This window comes from Hippocampus comes, unplaced genomic scaffold (genome assembly GCF_001891065.2).
Source record: "Hippocampus comes isolate QL1 unplaced genomic scaffold, H_comes_QL1_v1.1 scaffold130, whole genome shotgun sequence".
Lineage (NCBI taxonomy): Eukaryota > Metazoa > Chordata > Actinopteri > Syngnathiformes > Syngnathidae > Hippocampus > Hippocampus comes.
The window spans coordinates 100,725-119,435 of record NW_017842057.1 but is presented as its reverse complement, the minus strand read 5'-3'; the positions used below and the strand labels follow the sequence as shown (position 1 = coordinate 119,435).

At 42.1% G+C, this 18,711-nt stretch overlaps 1 protein-coding gene across 1 annotated transcript in view; it reads right to left on the bottom strand.

Annotated features, from left to right (window-relative positions):
* Nucleotides 1-16,215: 16,215 nt before the first annotated feature.
* The window catches only part of LOC109510500 (leukocyte surface antigen CD53-like), a 17,011-nt gene continuing 14,515 nt past the window's right edge, over nt 16,216-18,711 (bottom strand). The window contains exons 6-7 of the mRNA XM_019860850.1: nt 17,637-17,720; nt 16,216-16,685 (exon numbers count right to left, since the gene is read on the bottom strand). Of these exons, the coding sequence (XP_019716409.1) occupies nt 16,617-16,685; nt 17,637-17,720 (153 nt within the window). The 3' untranslated portion in view covers nt 16,216-16,616. The remainder of the gene's footprint in view (nt 16,686-17,636; nt 17,721-18,711) is intronic.

Here is an 18,711-nt window from a genome sequence, read left to right as displayed (position 1 = left end):
TCACATAGGCACACACACACACACACACACACACACACACACACACACACCCACACACACACACACACACACACACGAACATACGAACATACCAAACATGCACACATACCCTGATGAACTATATTAAAAAAGACACGGCAAGGCACAGAGAACCCATATGAGGAAAAGAGCACCCAAAGGGAGCAAGTTCACGCCAACAAGAATGAGAGCCGCCACACCTCCCAGGGTGGAGGCCCCCCATGAAGAAACACTGGCGCTATTAAAAAAACAAACACTCAAACAAACAAAAAAAAAAACAAACATCCCGCACCAACACACAATATAACCGCAACACACGCAAGTCAAAAGTCCAAGTAAAAAGCAGGGCTTTGCTGATCTTAATTTCCCAGATAGTACCTTTTTCTTTGACATTAACTTGACTTATATCTCCTGCAGTGATTCACATTTGCTGGCGAACAGCTAATGCTGGGGGAGATGAAAAAAATTGATCACGTGAGAGGCCATTTCATATCCCAATAACGATATATTTTGATTTATTCATTTAAAAACAATCATACAACACATTTTGACTGCTCACCTTTTCCCACTTTGTTTTGAAATGACATGAAAGAGACCTCTATCAAATGAGAAATGCATCCAGTAGTGCTGCTGTACAAAATTATCATATGTAAACAAAAGCAAAGTGCATATTTTTGCCCGGATATCGATATAATTCTAAATAATATGCATAAAAAAGAATGCTTCTGACAAAAATGTATTAAAAAATTAAATATTCTAGGCCACTCCTCCCGGTTGACATATGTGAGGCAGTAACATTTCCTGTTCAGCGGTCTATTTAGCATTGTTTTGTATGAATTTTCTTTCCTGACAATAATGAAATTGCCTGCTGTTTTGCTGATCAAAGTTGGATCTGCTCTGCTTTAATGCCATTCCAGCGAGACCTCGGTCAAGTGTACTCAATCACCCAAGATTTTTTTATTCCGGGCTGTGTCCAAATGTCCACCTTTATCCCCTAACCTCTCGTTCACTATATCTACCTCTAAAAAGTAGGCCCCTTATTTTATTTGGTAATTTGGACATCCAGCCAACTACTTTCTCCTCATCACTTAATACGCACTGGTGCATTAGGATTACTGTGACTAAAAACTATTTATTATCCATCCATTTTCTGATCCACTTTATCTTCACAAGGGTCGCGGGGCGTGCTGGAGCCTCTTCCAGCTGTCTTCAGGCAGTTGGCGGGGGACACCCTGAACCGGTTGCCAGCCAAACACAGGGCACACAGAGACGAACAACCATCCACGCTCACACCACACCGAGGGACAATTTAGAGTGTTCAATCAGCTTGCCATGCATGTTTTTGGAATGTGGGAGGAAACCGGAGTCCCCGGAAAAACCCACGCAGGCACGGGGAGAATATGTAAACTCCACACAGGGGGTTCGATCCTGGCTGGAGGTCGACGCGCTAACCACTGGACCACTGGGCCGCCCACTATTTATTGTGAACTGTTATTTATTAGCAACTGTTATTTATTTCCTTGTACACATTTTCAACTAAATAAAATGAATTATGTCCGCGTGCCTAGTTTCAGTATCGCTTTGATCTTCGAGCTTGTGTCATACTGTTTTCCTGCTCGCAGTGCAATCCCGGTCTATAATAATCTTTTGAGTGAACATTGATGGCCACTACTTTTCCAAATGCATTGTTGGTCATTTTGAGTGCCCTACATTTATCCTCCCTGGACATTCGGACAGACTCATAAAATGGAGGAACCCCTTAATAGCACACTAAACAGGGAATAGTGTGCACACTAGGAAACAGCCCCGGGCTTTCACGATGACATTACATTAGTTTAGCAATTAGCATAGCTTCTCCGGCTTTCCCTAAGTTTTTTACTCCTCATAATCCCTTTGCGAAAAAGATTCTTGTAAATACTGTACCTTAACTCGCTAATATTTTCAAGGTTGATGTGCACATAAGCACAAGTGGGCATTGTCAGTCCGGTGAGTATGTCAGTGACCTTCCGTCAGCATTTCAGGCCGTCCCAGTCTGAGTCCGAGTTGTCAGCAACAGCCATACAGTGTTGACAACGCACTTACTGATACTATGTCTCACACAGGTGTTGCACACCTTACACAGCCAAATACAGGAAGAATGAAAACTAAAATGTTGTACCTTTCATTCCCACAGACCTCAATGACATGTGTCCCATATTGTCTTTATTTCACCAATCATAATAATATTTACAAATTATTTTTTCTGGGCTTTAGTTTCTTCCAGGACTAGTACAAGCTCAATTAGCACCTTGAAATGCAAATGCATTATCTCATGCCTCCTCCTTTTCTTTTTCAGGGTGAACCCGTTCAGTCACACAAATCATCTCAAGCCACTGAATATATCAGCGATTTTATTTTCTCTTGGATTGTAAAAAGCAAGACAGAGGTGACTCCAGAACAAGCTGATGGATCCTGGCCTGTGCAATACATACCTGAGAGCTTAAGGCTAGTAAAGCCATTATTTAACAGCAGAGCAGTCAAACACTGATCTTTTTGCTGCACAGGACAGCTTGAGGACATTCGTCCTCAAGACTGTAACCAGTATTGGTATATTTATGTTTTTTGTTGTTGCTGTTGGTTTTTTTTTTTTTTTTTTTAAATACACTTGTGTGTGGACAAAGGGATTTTGACCACATGGTAGGGAAGATCGGATATTTTTTTGAAATACTGCTTTAAAGTATCAATTTAACAACAATTTAAATCACAAAATATTAATATACGGTGCTGTGAAAAGTAATCTGCATGGGGTCATATATAAATGTATTCTTGGTTAATCTGTACTGCTCCAAGCTTTTTCCACATCATTATTAGCCTAGGTGTGATGTGTCTGTGGAGCTGGCAGTGATATGAGGGTGGTGCAGCTGTTTTTAGATGTCTGACGATGAGATGACGCACACCACTGGTTGCTTTTTACACCATCACACCGGAAACCACAGTACAAAAAATAGTCTTATGATCAAAAGTCAAATGTGTCATTGGAGGTGATTTAGTTCAAAACTTGCTCTTCCAAGTGAGCAAAGTAGTGGTTTGAACTACTTCTCAAAGTTCCTTTAATGGTTATTAATACTGTTGGACTGGAAACACTGATTGCGATTTTATTTTAAAGTTTAAGGGATAAGCTCCTGTCCCAATGGCATTCCATATAGGCTCTATAACAGGGGTGGCCAACCCGCGGCTCACGAGCCGCATGCGGCTCTTTGGCTGGTTCAATGCGGCCCCCGGGCTCTCACACGACAAGCGTTGAAAACGCCTCGGCAGCGGTGATGCCATTCAAACAAGGTGCCAACTTCACAGAACGTACTCCGTCAGCCTGTCATCAATCCTGTTACTTGATTGACATAGAGAGCAACCAATCAGATGACTGCATCACCACTCATGCGCAAACAACGGCGCTAAGTGCAAAGCTAGTCAGCGAATTACCTCTGATTTTAAGGCAGCGGTGCCCAATACGTCGATCAGAATCGACCGGGAGCCAGAGAACTGGTCCCAAGTCGACCGCAAGGGGTGGGAGGAGGAAATGCGTGCGGAAAAAAAAGATTTGTTTGTTTGTATCTTGAGCTTTCATTCATTTTCGGCACGTTCCGACTCTTGCTCATCGTGGTGTGCGTGCATATGTGCGGGAGTGCACTGGTGGGCACCCGCGTGAGTGCATAGCTTGCGTGCGTGCGTGCGTGCGTGTGTGTGTGTGTGTGTGCGTGTGTGCGTGTGTTTGTGTGTATGCTTGCACGTGCGCGATCGGGTTGTTCGTGAGAAGTTGGTCGCTTGAAAAGTCGATCTTTGGCCAAAAATGTGTGTGTGTGTGTGTGTGTGTGTGTGTGTGTGTGTGTGCGTGTGTGCGTGCGTGCGTGCGTGTGTGTGTGTGTGCACGTGTGTGTGCACGCGCGTGCGCAAGGAAGGGTATGATGTGGCTCTTTGCAGTAACTCAGTAAAAAAATTGGCTCTTCGTCTCTGACTGGTTGGCCACCCCTGCTCTATAAGAAGATGCCGGACATCTTGAAGTACCTCTGGAAGCTAATGAAAGCGGTGTTGCAGAAAGAAATTATACCAAAGGCATGACGAAGGGCAAGAGGGATCCTGATTCCCAAGAACAATTATTGAACCATCAACCAGTACTCCCAAATCAGCCTTCTGAATGTGGAAGGAAAGATATCCTTTAGTGTTGTGACTCAGAGTCTATAGGCATTCTTGCTGAAAAACATCCATCTATTTTCTGAACCGCTTTATCCTCACAAGGGTCGCGGGCGTACTGGGGCCTATTCCAGCTGTCTTTGGGCAGTAGGCAGGGGACACCCTGAACTGGTTGCCAGCCAAATCGCAAGGCACACAGAGACGAACAACCATCCGCAATCAGCATGCCATGCATGTTTTTGGAATATGGGAGGAAACCGGAGTACCCGGAGAAAATCCACGCAGGCCCGAGGAGAACATGCAAACTCCACACAGGGAGCCCGGAGCTGGAATTGAAGCTGGTACCCCTGCACTGTGAGGTCGACGCACTAACCACTGGACCCCCAGGACGCTTTGCTGAAAAACAACTACAGTATGTTGAAATCTAAGTACAGAAAGCAGAGATAAGTGGTTTCTCACGAAAGATCTGCAAAGAAAGCTCTGCATGGCAGAATCAGATTTATTGAACATGTATGTAAAACACACAAGGACTTCAGGGAGAAAGAACGGGAAGCCTGGCAGTTCGCTGTTTAGCGCCCCAAGATTTTAGATAGGGGAGAGAAGGAAAAAAATGAGAGACTCTCTGGTTCAACTTCTTCCATGTCCCAGATGGCCTCACAAGGTTGGTCAATGCTTACTTCCTTGACCTCCAGTTTTGGATTACAACATAAGCCAATACAACTAACTGCATGGCAGCGTCTCAAAATGGGAATACTGGCAGGCTGCACTATATCTCCATCATTCCAATGGTGGTTGGAAGGGAGCGGTTGAAGAGCGGAGTTCCTCCAATCAGGGCGTATATGGATGACATGACGACAACAACAACAAATGCATACACCAAACATCTACTGGATAAACACCAGGAAAACATCAAATGGGCTCGAATGGACATTAAACCCAGCAAATTTCGTAGTATCTTCATTGTCAAAGGCAAGCTTGCCAATGAGAGGTTCTACATTAACAATGAGCTGATACCAACAGTTTGGGCACAAGTATAGCAGCATATCATCAGTGGTCTTATATAGTTTCAGAACATTGCTTTCTCTAGGATGCTGTGGTGCTTTAAGTTTGGTCTGTTACTGCGTCTCATATGGGGGACTTCCATGTCTGAGGTCATGGTATCAAATGCCGCACGGCTGGAGAGACTGGTGAATGCCCAATTGAGCAAGTGGCGTGGACTGCCAAGACATCTAATCAGTATAGCCCTGAAAGGCAATGGAGTTCTCTCCCTACCAATCAAACCTGGTGGAGGATCTGGGGATCCATTCGTCAAAAGTGCTGCAACAACCCTAGCAAATGGGAGGAGATTGGCGCCATCTGTAGCAGTCACGGTGGCAAAAGCTTCCCTCAAACACTGGGATATAGCGGGGTATGTCCAATATGGCAGAAGGGCCTTTGGCTTGGAAGCAGTAACGCCCACATAGCAGAATGCTACCCAAAATGAACAGCAGCACGTGGTGGCGGAGGAGGCAGGCTACCAGGAGGACGCAGCCAGGTGTGCCAAGGCACATTAGTCCTAATAAGTTTTCATTCTGGCAAACTGAGACATAGCAGGTAGAGAGCCATGTAAAACCCACAGTTAAAAAAAAAAAAAAAGGATGGGACACTTTTCACCCCCTATTTTATGCATCACCTGTTTTGAGGGAGGCAGTTGAGTCGCATTGCAAACCTCCCACCCCCTCTCACGCAGAGTACAGATTTTACCATGATGCCCAGGGGTGAAGCGAATGGTTTGCATCAAGGCAAACTGTTCCTATTCGCCTACAGTCTCTGTGCAAGAGTGGTTATTACATGAACTGCATTCCCCACAGTTACTCACACAGACAAAATTTTGCTCTGATACACATTTCAGAGAGTAGTGGTTTATAATATTTGTTTAGTTGTGTTATTTCCCACCTGAAGGGTGACATGCAGCAGTGTCATTCTCACAGATGTTTCACTCACATTTGCAACATAAATAACTGGAAACAAAAGTTGACTTTGTTGATGGTGTGGGAGGACACTCACCTGACTTGTGGGCGGGCAGCTTGAGATTGATTACTCAGTGACGGTGTGGATATGGGTGTGAATGTTTGTCTCCATAGGTCCCCTGTGACAGACTGGCAACCAGTTCAGGTGATTGTCCGCCTTTCGTCTAAAATCAGGCGTGATAAGGGTCCTGCACCACCCCCATGTGCGACCCTGTTCGGGATAAGCCGTATATATACACATTATGTACCGATTATCTGGCATTGGTAGCGAGGGCTGCCACTTTAGCAGGGAAGACTTCCCTTGCCCCAGCCACTTCTTCCAACTCTTTCAGAGGGATCCCAAGGCATTCCCGGGTGAGGGAGTTATAGTCTCCCCAACATGTCTTGGGACATCACCGGGGCCTCCTGCCGGTGGGAGATGCCCAGAACACCACACTAGGGAGGCGTCCAGGATTCATCCTAATCAGATGCCCGAACCACCTCATCTGATGCCATACAACGTGGAAGAGCAGCGGCTCGACTCCAAACAGACAACCGAGCTTCTCACTTATCTAAAGGAGGGCACAGACAGCTCTACATCACTGCAACCGCCAACCAAAATACAAAGTAGATTGATAAATTTGTACTCCTCTAACACTATCAATCAAAACTAAGCATTTTCATCATCTTTGTAAAGACACACTGTTTGCCACAGTACTTTTATTGGATTTCATTAGATTAGGTTGTGCACAAGTATATCATTTTGAGGAGCAGGTTAGTGGCAAATGAGGCCTCATTGAGTGTTTGGCACATTTCCCAAACTGTGTCGACACTGTCCTGAAGCTGTGTTGTTGTTTTTATGATGACATTTGTTGGATTTTAAAAGTCATTGCATGCAATTTCAATAAAGACTGGAAACAGACAAGACACAGTTCACTGACACTTTTTTATTAAGAAACAGCATCTGCATTGACATCTTTGGGCCAATGCAATTGCGCCGTTTACAAACCATTTCTTCAGTTTTTAAGAACACTCGTTCACAGGGCACTGATTACGATGACATACTTAGAGATTTCCTTGCAAGTCTGTATAAGGTACGATAATTTAGTCTTTGCGTTTTCCAGTATTGCAGTGTATCCTGTGATCTTGGTGTGTTTGCCTCAGAGATGTCCTGGTAGCTTTGTACCTTGATAATGGCATCAACATGAGAATTGGCTCTTTACTTCTTGACTTCCATGTCCAGCAGCTGCCCCAGGCTGTTATCTGAGGGAAAAGATAATGTATCTTTGTGACAAATCCATTGTCATCACATGGAGTGATTTGCAGGAACATTAAAATACAAACAAAAAAATATGACATGTGAACTGGGAGCAGATGGTAGAGTTGAAGATCCAGCTTGGGCATCTTCCATTTGCGTCAGCTCAGCGTTTCTCGGTTTTGCTGCACACTCCGCTTTTAGTTGTTTCATTGCATCATTGGCTTTTGATGCTTTGGCTTTTAAAAATCCCATCAACGTGAACCGGAGGTCCATCAGAGTTGATATTGTCATTACACTTAATGACTCCGGGGTGCACAACATTTCGAGCGGTCTTATTTTAAGGTTTTCCACAAGATTAACTGCTCTCTCTGTGTTCACATATAATGCATTGTGTTGCAGTGAGTGGGACAACATTTTAAGCATTGGGATTACTTTTGATCCTCTTTTTTTTTCCTCGGACAGCTCCATTGTCGCTTCATTAACCCATTTAATCCCAAATTTTTCCCAGACATTTAAAAGTCAAAATCAGGTGTCATTGGTAGCCCTTTTAAGTACTGTAATCAGTAATAAACATTTTTAAAGCCTTGTAAATTAAATCATTGTTGTCCTTCACGAATGTGACCTGTGGGATTAAATGGGTTAAATGGAACAAGCACACACAGTGTCTCCTGTATGATGTTGTACTCATCTGCAGTTAATTGAGGTATGTCACTTTTGAAACAGGCAAGGGACACCAACACAGACTCTTTCTGTTCTGCCATGCATTCCAGCATTGAATACCTGCTGTTCCATCTGGATGACACCTCATTCATTTGTTTCTTCACCGATCCTCCCATCTGGAGCTGAACTTGTGCCAGGTTGTCTTTGGCTCTGGTACTGGTTCATATACTATCTCTCTTGTTTTATTTTGGACATCAGTGAGTGTTTGAATTTGGTCACATGATTTTCGAACTGTTACATTTTATTTATGTGCTATGCAAATCGTGTACCTTATTTGGAGCTTTCTGACACATGCAATCATGTTTGCAGCTGGATCTGTGACGAGGTATCTCACTTTCTCTGCTATGGCCCACTCCTCCATGAGGTTTTTTTTTTGGGGGCAGATTTCCAGCAGTGTTCCATTCCCAACCCTGATCGACACAGCGCATGGTTGTCACTGTCCACATAGTGGCAGATCACAGCCAAAGTAAGGCTCCATGTTGATGGATGTCCATATGCCAGCTGTCAGGCTAACTGCAGCTGCCCTGTTCTTTTTAAAATTGCTCCATTTTCTCCTCATACCTACGGCCAATCATTGCCTTGATAGTCTCGAGTAGATTAATGACCGTAACCACTTAACATGCATTTACATGCGTAAAACATCCATTTATCACTTTGCGTCACGTACCTTTCTACTAGGCAGAACATGTGAGGGTTCAAGGAGCTGAACCAGCTCTCGGAGCCCCTTGTCGTCTACAAGGCTAAGCGGCTGACAGTCTGTGATGATCATATTCACAATAGCCTCATCAATCGCCTGCTTTCCGCAAGCCCACAGGTCATTATGAGAGTGTCCACCGGTTCTTCCCTCTCATGCTGGTCACAATAATGCTTCAGTATTGTTGAAGTGCTCCAGTTCCTCTAAGACAGCTCTTGGAAGAAAATCCTACATTTGACCTACAATAGAAAATAAAACTCCATCAATATAAACTGATTCAAATATCCTCCAGAAAGAAATTTGAATGACACATAGAAATATAATCACTTGTCGAAACACGAACAGATAAATCATTTACCTTGTTCTCCGTGATCAGATCAAAGTGACCCACACGGCAGAAACCTTCCTCTTCCCTGGTTGATCCATCGATGACAAGCCAATACCAATAACCAACGCCAAGCAAGGAACGCGAACTATCTCCACCCAACAAAACCCACAAACATGTTGACACATTGTCTCCCTTATTAATTTGGCGCTTCCACAACCAAACGAAACAGGAACAAAGTTCGTCACGTCGTTTTTAAAGTGATAAGTGCACCAACACGAGGTGTCGCCTTCTGCTCAACGCAAGTGCTGAGGTTCCAGTGTTGTCAGACCCATCACTAACAGACACCCTATGGAGGAAACACATTTCAACCATTTGGACCTGGGATCTTGTTGTTTAGGTCACCCAAAGCTGGTGACCATAGATAAGGGTAGAAATGTAGATCCACTAGTAAATCTAGAGCTTCACCTAATATTTTTGTGAGATCAACTTTTCCTTGTATACCTTCGCAGAGTCCGATTCTGTCCAGAATCTTCCGGATGCCCGAAAGGGAAAGGAAAACTGGTTAAAGTTAAATATGACGAAATGACTAGGTCAGTGGTTCTCAACCTGGGTTCAATCGAACCCCAGGGGTTTGGTGAATCAGTCTCAGGGGTTCGACGGAGCCTCTGCCATGGAGGTTAAGACACAACCGACTCAACATGTCAATTAAATATGACACGCTCGCTGCAGATGATCACATTACTTGGCTTGTCCAATCAGTGATGCGGGAAATTTAGTTCGCTCAGTCGTCAACGTGTGACTGTCGTGATAGTATGTTGTGTGATTTTTTTTTTTTTTGGACTTTTTTTTAATACATGCTAACTGTTGGGGAGGCGATAGGACTGATTTGTTTTAAGGAGATAACTGTAGACCAGATGGTGTGCCGGTCAGAGCACAGTTAGGAAGAGAGAGGAATTCCAGGGGGTGTTTCAATATTCTTTACTGGGGGTGTTGAAGTGAATACAAAGAAATAAAAACAATACAGGGTGATGTTGGTTGAGGAGGGCTGAGGAGGGACGCTTAGGAGGTCAACGGCACAAAGGAGTTGAAAGGACAAAGGCTGAAATCGACCTTGGTCAGGACGCAAACCCGGTGCTGGCAGGTGCTGGAAATAACGCGATCCTTAAATACGTCAACACAAACGTCTCGCGATAAACAAAGGAACGAGCTGAGCCTTTTCGACACTAACTATGTCGAGCAAAAAAAAAAAGAAAAACGAAAAAAGCAGTCAGATGAACATATACAACGCGGATTCACATGCATCACAGAAAGTGATGGGACTGCAAAAAAAAAAAAAAAAAAAAGAAAAGAAAAAAGGCGGTCAGATGAACATATACAACACGGATTCACATGCATCACAGAAAGTGATGGGACTCCGTGTCCTATCTGCATGATTTGTCATGCCAAGTTGAGCAACTCAAAAATGAAGCAACACTTCTTGAATCATATTTTTATTTTTCACTAATGAAGGGTTCGGTGAATGTGCATATGAACTGGTTGGGTTCAGTACCTCTAACAAGGTTAAGAACCACTGGAACTAGGTTAATGTTGATAAGTTACACATCTTGGTTACATTGAGGGGAACAAAACAATGGTTAGGTTATGTTTACCTTTATATATAAGAGATTTTTAAAAATGGCCTAAGTCATGTCATATTCTGCCTATGTCACTTTTATTTTTTAAGTAATTAATGCAGGGTCTTTTACCTTTTGCTTGTACACATAATTGTTTGAGTGTTTTGTTCCAACATCAACAGCAAAAAAATCCTACTAAAATGTTTTTATCTTGTTGTTGTTTCCCAAAAATGCTGAAATATGACTGAGGCAATTATACTATGTGCCCGTCGATATGCACTTTCTATTGCAAAAAATAACTCCTGTTGATTGCAGTGATATTAATCAGGCACCAATATGGTATTATTGACCAAAGAACACACAATGTTCTACACTGCATTTGATGTGATCTTAGTGCTATTCATACGAAGGGTTAACAGCTGTGGTGTGAAGTGATTACTGGGTTCTGCCCACAGCATTTTGAAAAGTCTGAAAGATGATTGGAGCCCGATGGTTTAACAATAATCAAAAGAAAAGGCAGACAGAAGAAGACATCATATAATCGACATCCAAGGTGCAAAAGATGAACTGATAAATGGATTGATAATAGAACATAGAACTCAGGGACTCCGTGTCAGACAGTGACAGGTCACTTGGCACATTGATTGAGTCCCTTCAGAAAAACGTGCCTTGTCGCCACACGTCTGATGTCTTGGCAGATGACAATACGTGACCATGCGGTGAAGCCAGAGGGAATTACGACTTCAGCCGTGCAATGACCCACTTACCTGTCTGACCTGTTTTTATTATACATTGCAAATGGATGGCACAAAGGGCTCAAGACACTTAGAGGACAGCTAAGATGTGCCAAGATAAAGTGACAATTAAAAAAATGTATTTGAATAGAAAGAAGCAGGGCAGTGACACTCATGGAATCTGTAATTTAGCCAAGGACAAGTTGGAGTAAGAGTTGGGTACCTAAATATTTGGACAAGGACACATCTTTTACGATTTTGTCTTTAACGTGTAAATCATCACCATGTGATTCCCTCCTTGGCCTGTATCTATATCTCTGAAGACATCAATTGGTTGTACATTTTGAAAATAATAGGCCAACCTTCTCCAAAGTATTCTTGACTTCTGTTTATGTTGTGATCTCTTCATGTCAAATCAGTGACCCACCACAGAAGAGGTCTTCAGTTAAAAGGGACAAGGTCCAGTTCACGAAGCCAAGGTCCATCACATCCTAAGTCAGTTCAATGCTGTCCAAACAATTTGATTTCATCTGTTGACCAGCAAATACAAATTTTAAAATGATGGAAATCTGAGTGTATAAGTGTGAGGATAAATACATCCATATTTTGTGCCTAATAATGGTCAAATAAACGTGAATACATATGAAAGAAACAACATTGACAATTTATTTTGAAATCAGAGCGGTCATATGTATGCCACCCTGATGACAAATGTATGGATTTAGTGTATATGTGTAACCTGCCCTAAAAACATTAATTCTGTACATCAGTGAAGCACCATTTGGACATGGTTTTCAGAAGTGTATTTTCTAAGATTGTCTACTAATGTCTATTTTTCTAAAGCTTTGTGCTAATAATTCCCACCACATTTGCAGCACTTTAGCCTGACCCAGTTAGAACTAAACACCCCATCAGAGAACTGCAATCACAGCTCAACATGAAGGTGATTGCTCAGGGCAAGTGTTTGACAAGTGATGGTTTTTATCAAAGTCAGAAAAAAAAGTGTTATTTTTTTCATTTCAAGTCAAATGTAAATCACAGTCCAACTTTCGAACAAAGTTCTCACATCTATTAATACCTGCAAATTCCTCTATGCAAGCTACACAACCAAACAACACAGCACAATTCAAAAATAAAACTGACATTGTTTATTTCACCGATGCCACAAAACCAAACAAAATATGTAAAATTCATGACAAGTGAGTGTGGGTCGACCAGTAAATTAGGAGCTTTACCTTTCCATTCAGCTTCCTCTTTACTTGGATAGCCCGACTGTATGTCCACATCACTGCAGATGGTACACCAATCCACTGTTCCATTCTTCCCTCCCTACCCTGTAAACAAGACTCCAAAATACATCAACTTCTCATTCCTAACCTGGAGAGGGCACTCAACCTTTTTACAACTGAGGACTATGGCCTCAGATTTGGAGGTGCAAGTTCTCTGCCCAACGGCTGTCGCCGAAGCTTCATTGCACTTGGACTGCCACGACCTATCAACTGTACCCGCAGTCCCACAGGCCAAAAAAAAAAAACCAAACAATAACCAATTGGACTCCTTCCTCAACCTGATGACAACTCACACCGCAGGTTTGGTGACGGCCACCACAAGAGGCCTTGACCACCTGAGGGACACAGATGTCTGATGAAGCAAGATTGACTCGAGTTAGTCGGAACCTCTTGACCTCACACAATCCGGCTTAGGAGCCTTCCTGGCCAGAGAGATGAAATTCCATGCTCTTAGTGCCAGCTTCTGTCGGCCCACTTAGGTCTCTGAGTTCGCTCATTGTCCAACTCACAATGCACCCATTTCCCTTTGCCCTTTACAGAGGTGGTGAGCTCATGTAAAAAAGGACCCATGTTGTCTGTTCACGCTGTGTTCATTGGTGCAGGGCAGGCCACCAGAGGCTCCACATGGCACCCCACCTTCAAGTCTGGTTCCAGTCAGGAACCCTGGATACCCACATCCAGGCAAAGGAAAACATATGGTCCAAAAATTGTCTTTATCAAAGGTGTAACGCCCTGCTTTGTCCAATGCTTCACTTTGGACCGGTTTGCCTTGGTGATCCAACCTAGGGCATAAACCCCCGACAGCTAGGACCAATGAGACACACAAACACTTTAACGCTGGCTCAGGGAGGGGATGTCATTATTAATGCAATTTCATTCCAAGCAAACTTTATTAACTGTGACATTTAATGATTCTCAGTGTGCAACGGACCGAGAACCCCCTGAGCGTGATCTTTGGCCTCCTCGTGTCATCATTAAAAGCCAATTAAATGACAAGTCTGCTCTAAAGTGATGATTTGGCCATGTTTATTTCCATTTCATCTTGCACATGGCCATCTACTATAACATGCATGTCCCATGATTATGTGTTGATACTGCATCAAAACTGAACAGGCAAGTGCATATGCAGAAATAATACAAGAAAATCAAGAGTCCAAATGTGATAAACCTTTCCCAGTCATCTTCTTCCTTACCATATTATGTACACAGAACATTCTGTGCAGAATCAAAAGCAGAGAAAATTTGAGACTGTCCCAGATGAAAGGCAAAGTATGTATAACAGTGCCAGATCATGAGGGATAACTGCAGATAGTATACAATTCATCCATTTTCCGAACCGCTTATCCTCTCACAAATTATTTGGAATATAATTTGCCTGTACTATGTGAATATCCCTCCATCCATCCATCTGAAACGTTTCATCCTGACGTGGGTCGTGGGCGTGCTGGAGCCTATCCCAGCTGTCTTTGGACAGGTGGCGGGGATCCCCTGAACAGGTTGCCAGCCAATCTACTATGTGAATATCTCTCTTTTAATCCAATCAAAAAGAAAAATCACCTCATTATGAACAATTTTCAATGGAAATAAGAAAGACAAACCATAGTGGTTCCAGCAAAGCAAAAATTGAACATCAAAATTCACAGCAGAATTCGAACAGAGCCTCCAAGTGTCATCACTTAAAATGTGAAGAGAGCAACCAGCAAATCCACAGTAAAATGTCTTTGTTTAGCAGCCGACAATCTTTTAATGGACCTTGGTATTTAGATTGACTCGAACGAGCCTCGCCTCAAATGTTTCTTGAGTTTTCAAGATATGTGATACTGAATCTGTCAGCAGAACATTGAAGAGGAAGTACAGGCTGTTGTGAAAACATCTCAGACGGAATCCACAGGAAACATCAATCAGGCCGAGCATTCCACCTTCGAGAGATGATATTAAGATCATTTCCTGGCTTGGCAAGTTGATAAATGTTGAGAACAGCCGCAGGTGTCTTAGCAAGGCTGTCAGCACGGACATGCTTTCAAGTAATGCCCCCCTCATCAGCGGACCTTCTACAGAGCCGCAGGGATTTAACTACTATGAGACACCTAAATTGAAAGACAGACCAAGTAATGCGGTTTGACGGCTCCGAGTCCTGTAATCGCCAATAGCCATGATGACACATTCATCATTCACTTTAGCGTGTGTTTAATAATATGAGAGTGTAAATCACAACCCATGTTTACAGAAGGCAAGGGTCATTTTCATAATTTGATCAGTAACAGTAAAGGCATACACGACTGAATTCCCTTGTGAAAATCTACTAATTTTACTGAGATGAGTAGTGTCAGTTTGTAATATTCAAACGGTAAAAATAGTTTCTTATTTTAAAACTTTTAATGCCAAAACTTCTTCACCAGTGTGTGTCCCAAATCAAGTACCATGATTTGCAACATGTTTTCTGTGGGTCGTTGTGGTGGAGGAGGAGGTGTAGCAAAAAACGAAGTTCTCACTTTACGTTCTGACCCTCACCGAGCTGTGGATTGTGGCCGAAAGAACACGATCCCGGATGAAAGCGGCGGAAATGAGTTTCCGATGCAGGGTGTCTGGCTCTCAGAAATATGGTGAAAAGCTCAGTCATCTGGGATGAGCTCAAAGTCAAGCTGCTGCTCTTCACATTTGAAAGGAGCCGGATGAGGTCACTCAGGCATCTGATTCGGATCCCTCCTGGATAGGGATGGGTATTGATAAGATTTTAACGAGCCGGATGAGGTCACTCAGGCATCTGATTCGGATAACTTCCTGGATAGGGATGGGTATTGATAAGATTTTAATGATACCACAGCTCCTGATGATACTGCTTATGGATCCGGTACCTTAACGCTATTCTTATTGGTACTCATTTTGTTTAGAAAAACACCAAAACAAAAATATTACAACTAACGTTGCTTTTTTCCTTAAATTTTCTAAATGTATTTGTCTTGCAACAACACCAACATTAATGCAAAATACATTTAAAAAAAACAGTAATTTACAGAAACAAAAACAGAGATTTGAAAAAAAAAATCATTGACATTTAAAAAAAACAGTAATTTACAGAAACAAAAAAAGAGATTTGAAAAAAAAAATCATTATACTGTTCATAACTAGAGTTGCATGAATTTGTTGCAATACACCAAAGGGATCTGTGCCCTAAAATGCTGGGATATGGCAGCCATTTTGCATTCACACAATGTCAGAGAGTGATACAAGTGATGATTTTACCTGACAGATGGACAACATTTGTTTCCAAGAGAGACACTTTTTCCCATTAATTTGAAAGTTATTGTACAGGAGTTACTATTCAGGCATAATTCCAGTTATGCCTCGCTCTTGCCTTTTTTGTCCTTCTTTACTGTTTGAGTTTCTAAGTGAAGGAATGCGGGGCTAAAGCAAAACAGTGATTTATTATTATTTTATTTACAATCAACAGGATAAAACACAGAATAATAGAATTGGGTGCATTGAATTGATCAAAATTGTTTTGCTTTCAGTGTGTGAATATATATGGAGAGATAAAAGTAGTTACAGGACATATAAACACTGATCAGCATTCGTCTTCCATATTGGGGAAAGTTAATCAATACAACATACAATTGAGTGAAAATATACAAAGAATAATTACTTTGAAATGTATATTAATAATGGCATGCATGTGAATAAAATGTATGCGAGAACTAGTGCAGACCAAGCTTGAACAACTACAACTACCTCTAGAAACAACAAATACGTTCAATACTGATAAGTTGGTAAGATGGAGGTCACCGTGACTTTGGCACTGCGTCCTTTTCACAGGTAGCCCAGTCCGTTTCGAGCAAAGTGACAAAACAGCGGGATGTTAAAACACAGACAAGAGAACTGCAAGAAAATGAGACACATGACACACAATTAGCTTTCACAAACAATCAGTGACATTTCAAATCACATTTAGAGAAAAACAAAACACGTGTTTCTCACTACTCCACCCCCGAGGTCTATTGTAATATCTATCTTTCAGTCTTTCTATCCACACACCCTCCCCTGTCCGTCTGTCATGTACAAAGTTTCAACCATAACCTCATTTAACATGTGGCAGCAAAGTATAATGACACAGTTCAACTCCACAATGACTGGAATTCCAAGTTGCGGATAAAAACCTGAAGTTACCTCACCTGGATGATAAAGAGTGTGACAACGCCCGCTCCGGTGCTCCGATAGTTGCCTGCAAACCAGTCCCTCAGTTTCATGAGACAGCCCTGAAATAAAAGCAGGAACTTGAACTCGTGAACTTAAAAGAACTTAAAACAACATTGGCATATATATTGAATAATAAATACTGTATACATTTGTACGCGCGCGCGCACACACACACACACACACACACACACACACACACACACACACACACACACACACACACACACACACACGTATTTATAGTCACGATTCTCAATGCTCTTTTTGTTTTAGGTTTAAATGTTATTTTTAGTGACTTTGCATTAGTTTTCCCCGTGAAAAAAAATGGATTTTGCAAGAAAGGAGAATCGTCTTGACAAGACGGTGGATGGACTTTTGAAATGCCGAGTGAAATATAACCGAAACACGTATTTGTTGACGCATGTTGGCCGTCACCTTGGCATCACAAACAGCAACAAAGCTGTCGTGAATCAACAGCGCCAGCAAGCAGCCGTGCAAGGTAGTACAGTAACACAAACCAAAAAGTTGTCGCTGCCTTACTAATTCTTAAAACTCCATAGTAAATCTCGACACAGTTCAACTCCACAATGACTGGAATTCCAAGTTGCGGATAAAAACCTGAAGTTACCTCACCTGGATGATAAAGAGTGTGACAACGCCCGCTCCGGTGCTCCGATAGTTGCCTGCAAACCAGTCCCTCAGTTTCATGAGACAGCCCTGAAATAAAAGCAGGAACTTGAACTCGTGAACTTAAAAGAACTTAAAACAACATTGGCATATATATTGAATAATAAATACTGTATATATTTGTACACACACACACACACACACACACACACACACACACACACACACGTATTTATAGTCACGATTCTCAATGCTCTTTTTGTTTTAGGTTTAAATGTTATTTTTAGTGACTTTGCATTAGTTTTCCCCGTGAAAAAAAAATGGATTTTGCAAGAAAGGAGAATCGTCTTGACAAGACGGTGGATGGACTTTTGAAATGCCGAGTGAAATATAACCGAAACACGTATTTGTTGACGCATGTTGGCCGTCACCTTGGCATCACAAACAGCAACAAAGCTGTCGTGAATCAACAGCGCCAGCAAGCAGCCGTGCAAGGTAGTACAGTAACACAAACCAAAAAGTTGTCGCTGCCTTACTTATTCTTAAAACTCATGTTCAAAGAATTGCTTAATACTACTTAATATTACTTATTTAATATTGAGGATCATGCAGAGAAATGGCTTCCTGCCGGGCCATGTAGACCAGCTGATAACATATTTGAAAAAGAAAACGCAAGCCTTGGCAAAAGTGTTTACTGTTATATCCTCCTGACTACCAGGAAAAAAAAATGTTGTCCAATCACATTTATTTTGAAATTCCCCAATCTATGTGAAGTAATTGGACTACTCCAAAAGAAAATTTTGAAATTCCACTACATTTTTTAAACACTTGAATTCTAGGCTCAAATACACTTAAAACGACTCAAACAACACTGTAACGTGTTCATAAGAGTCTTATAAATAAAATGCCAACAGCATTTCAAGACAAAATGTGTTTGATAAAAAATATAACTTTTCCTCTTCCCACAAAAAGTGCTTGCACTGAGGGAAGCCATTTTCTTACTTTTTCTAACCCCTACAAATTTGGTATCAACAAAAGGAGTTAATGCGATTGGATGCACTGGGTGGGAGATATTTAGGTT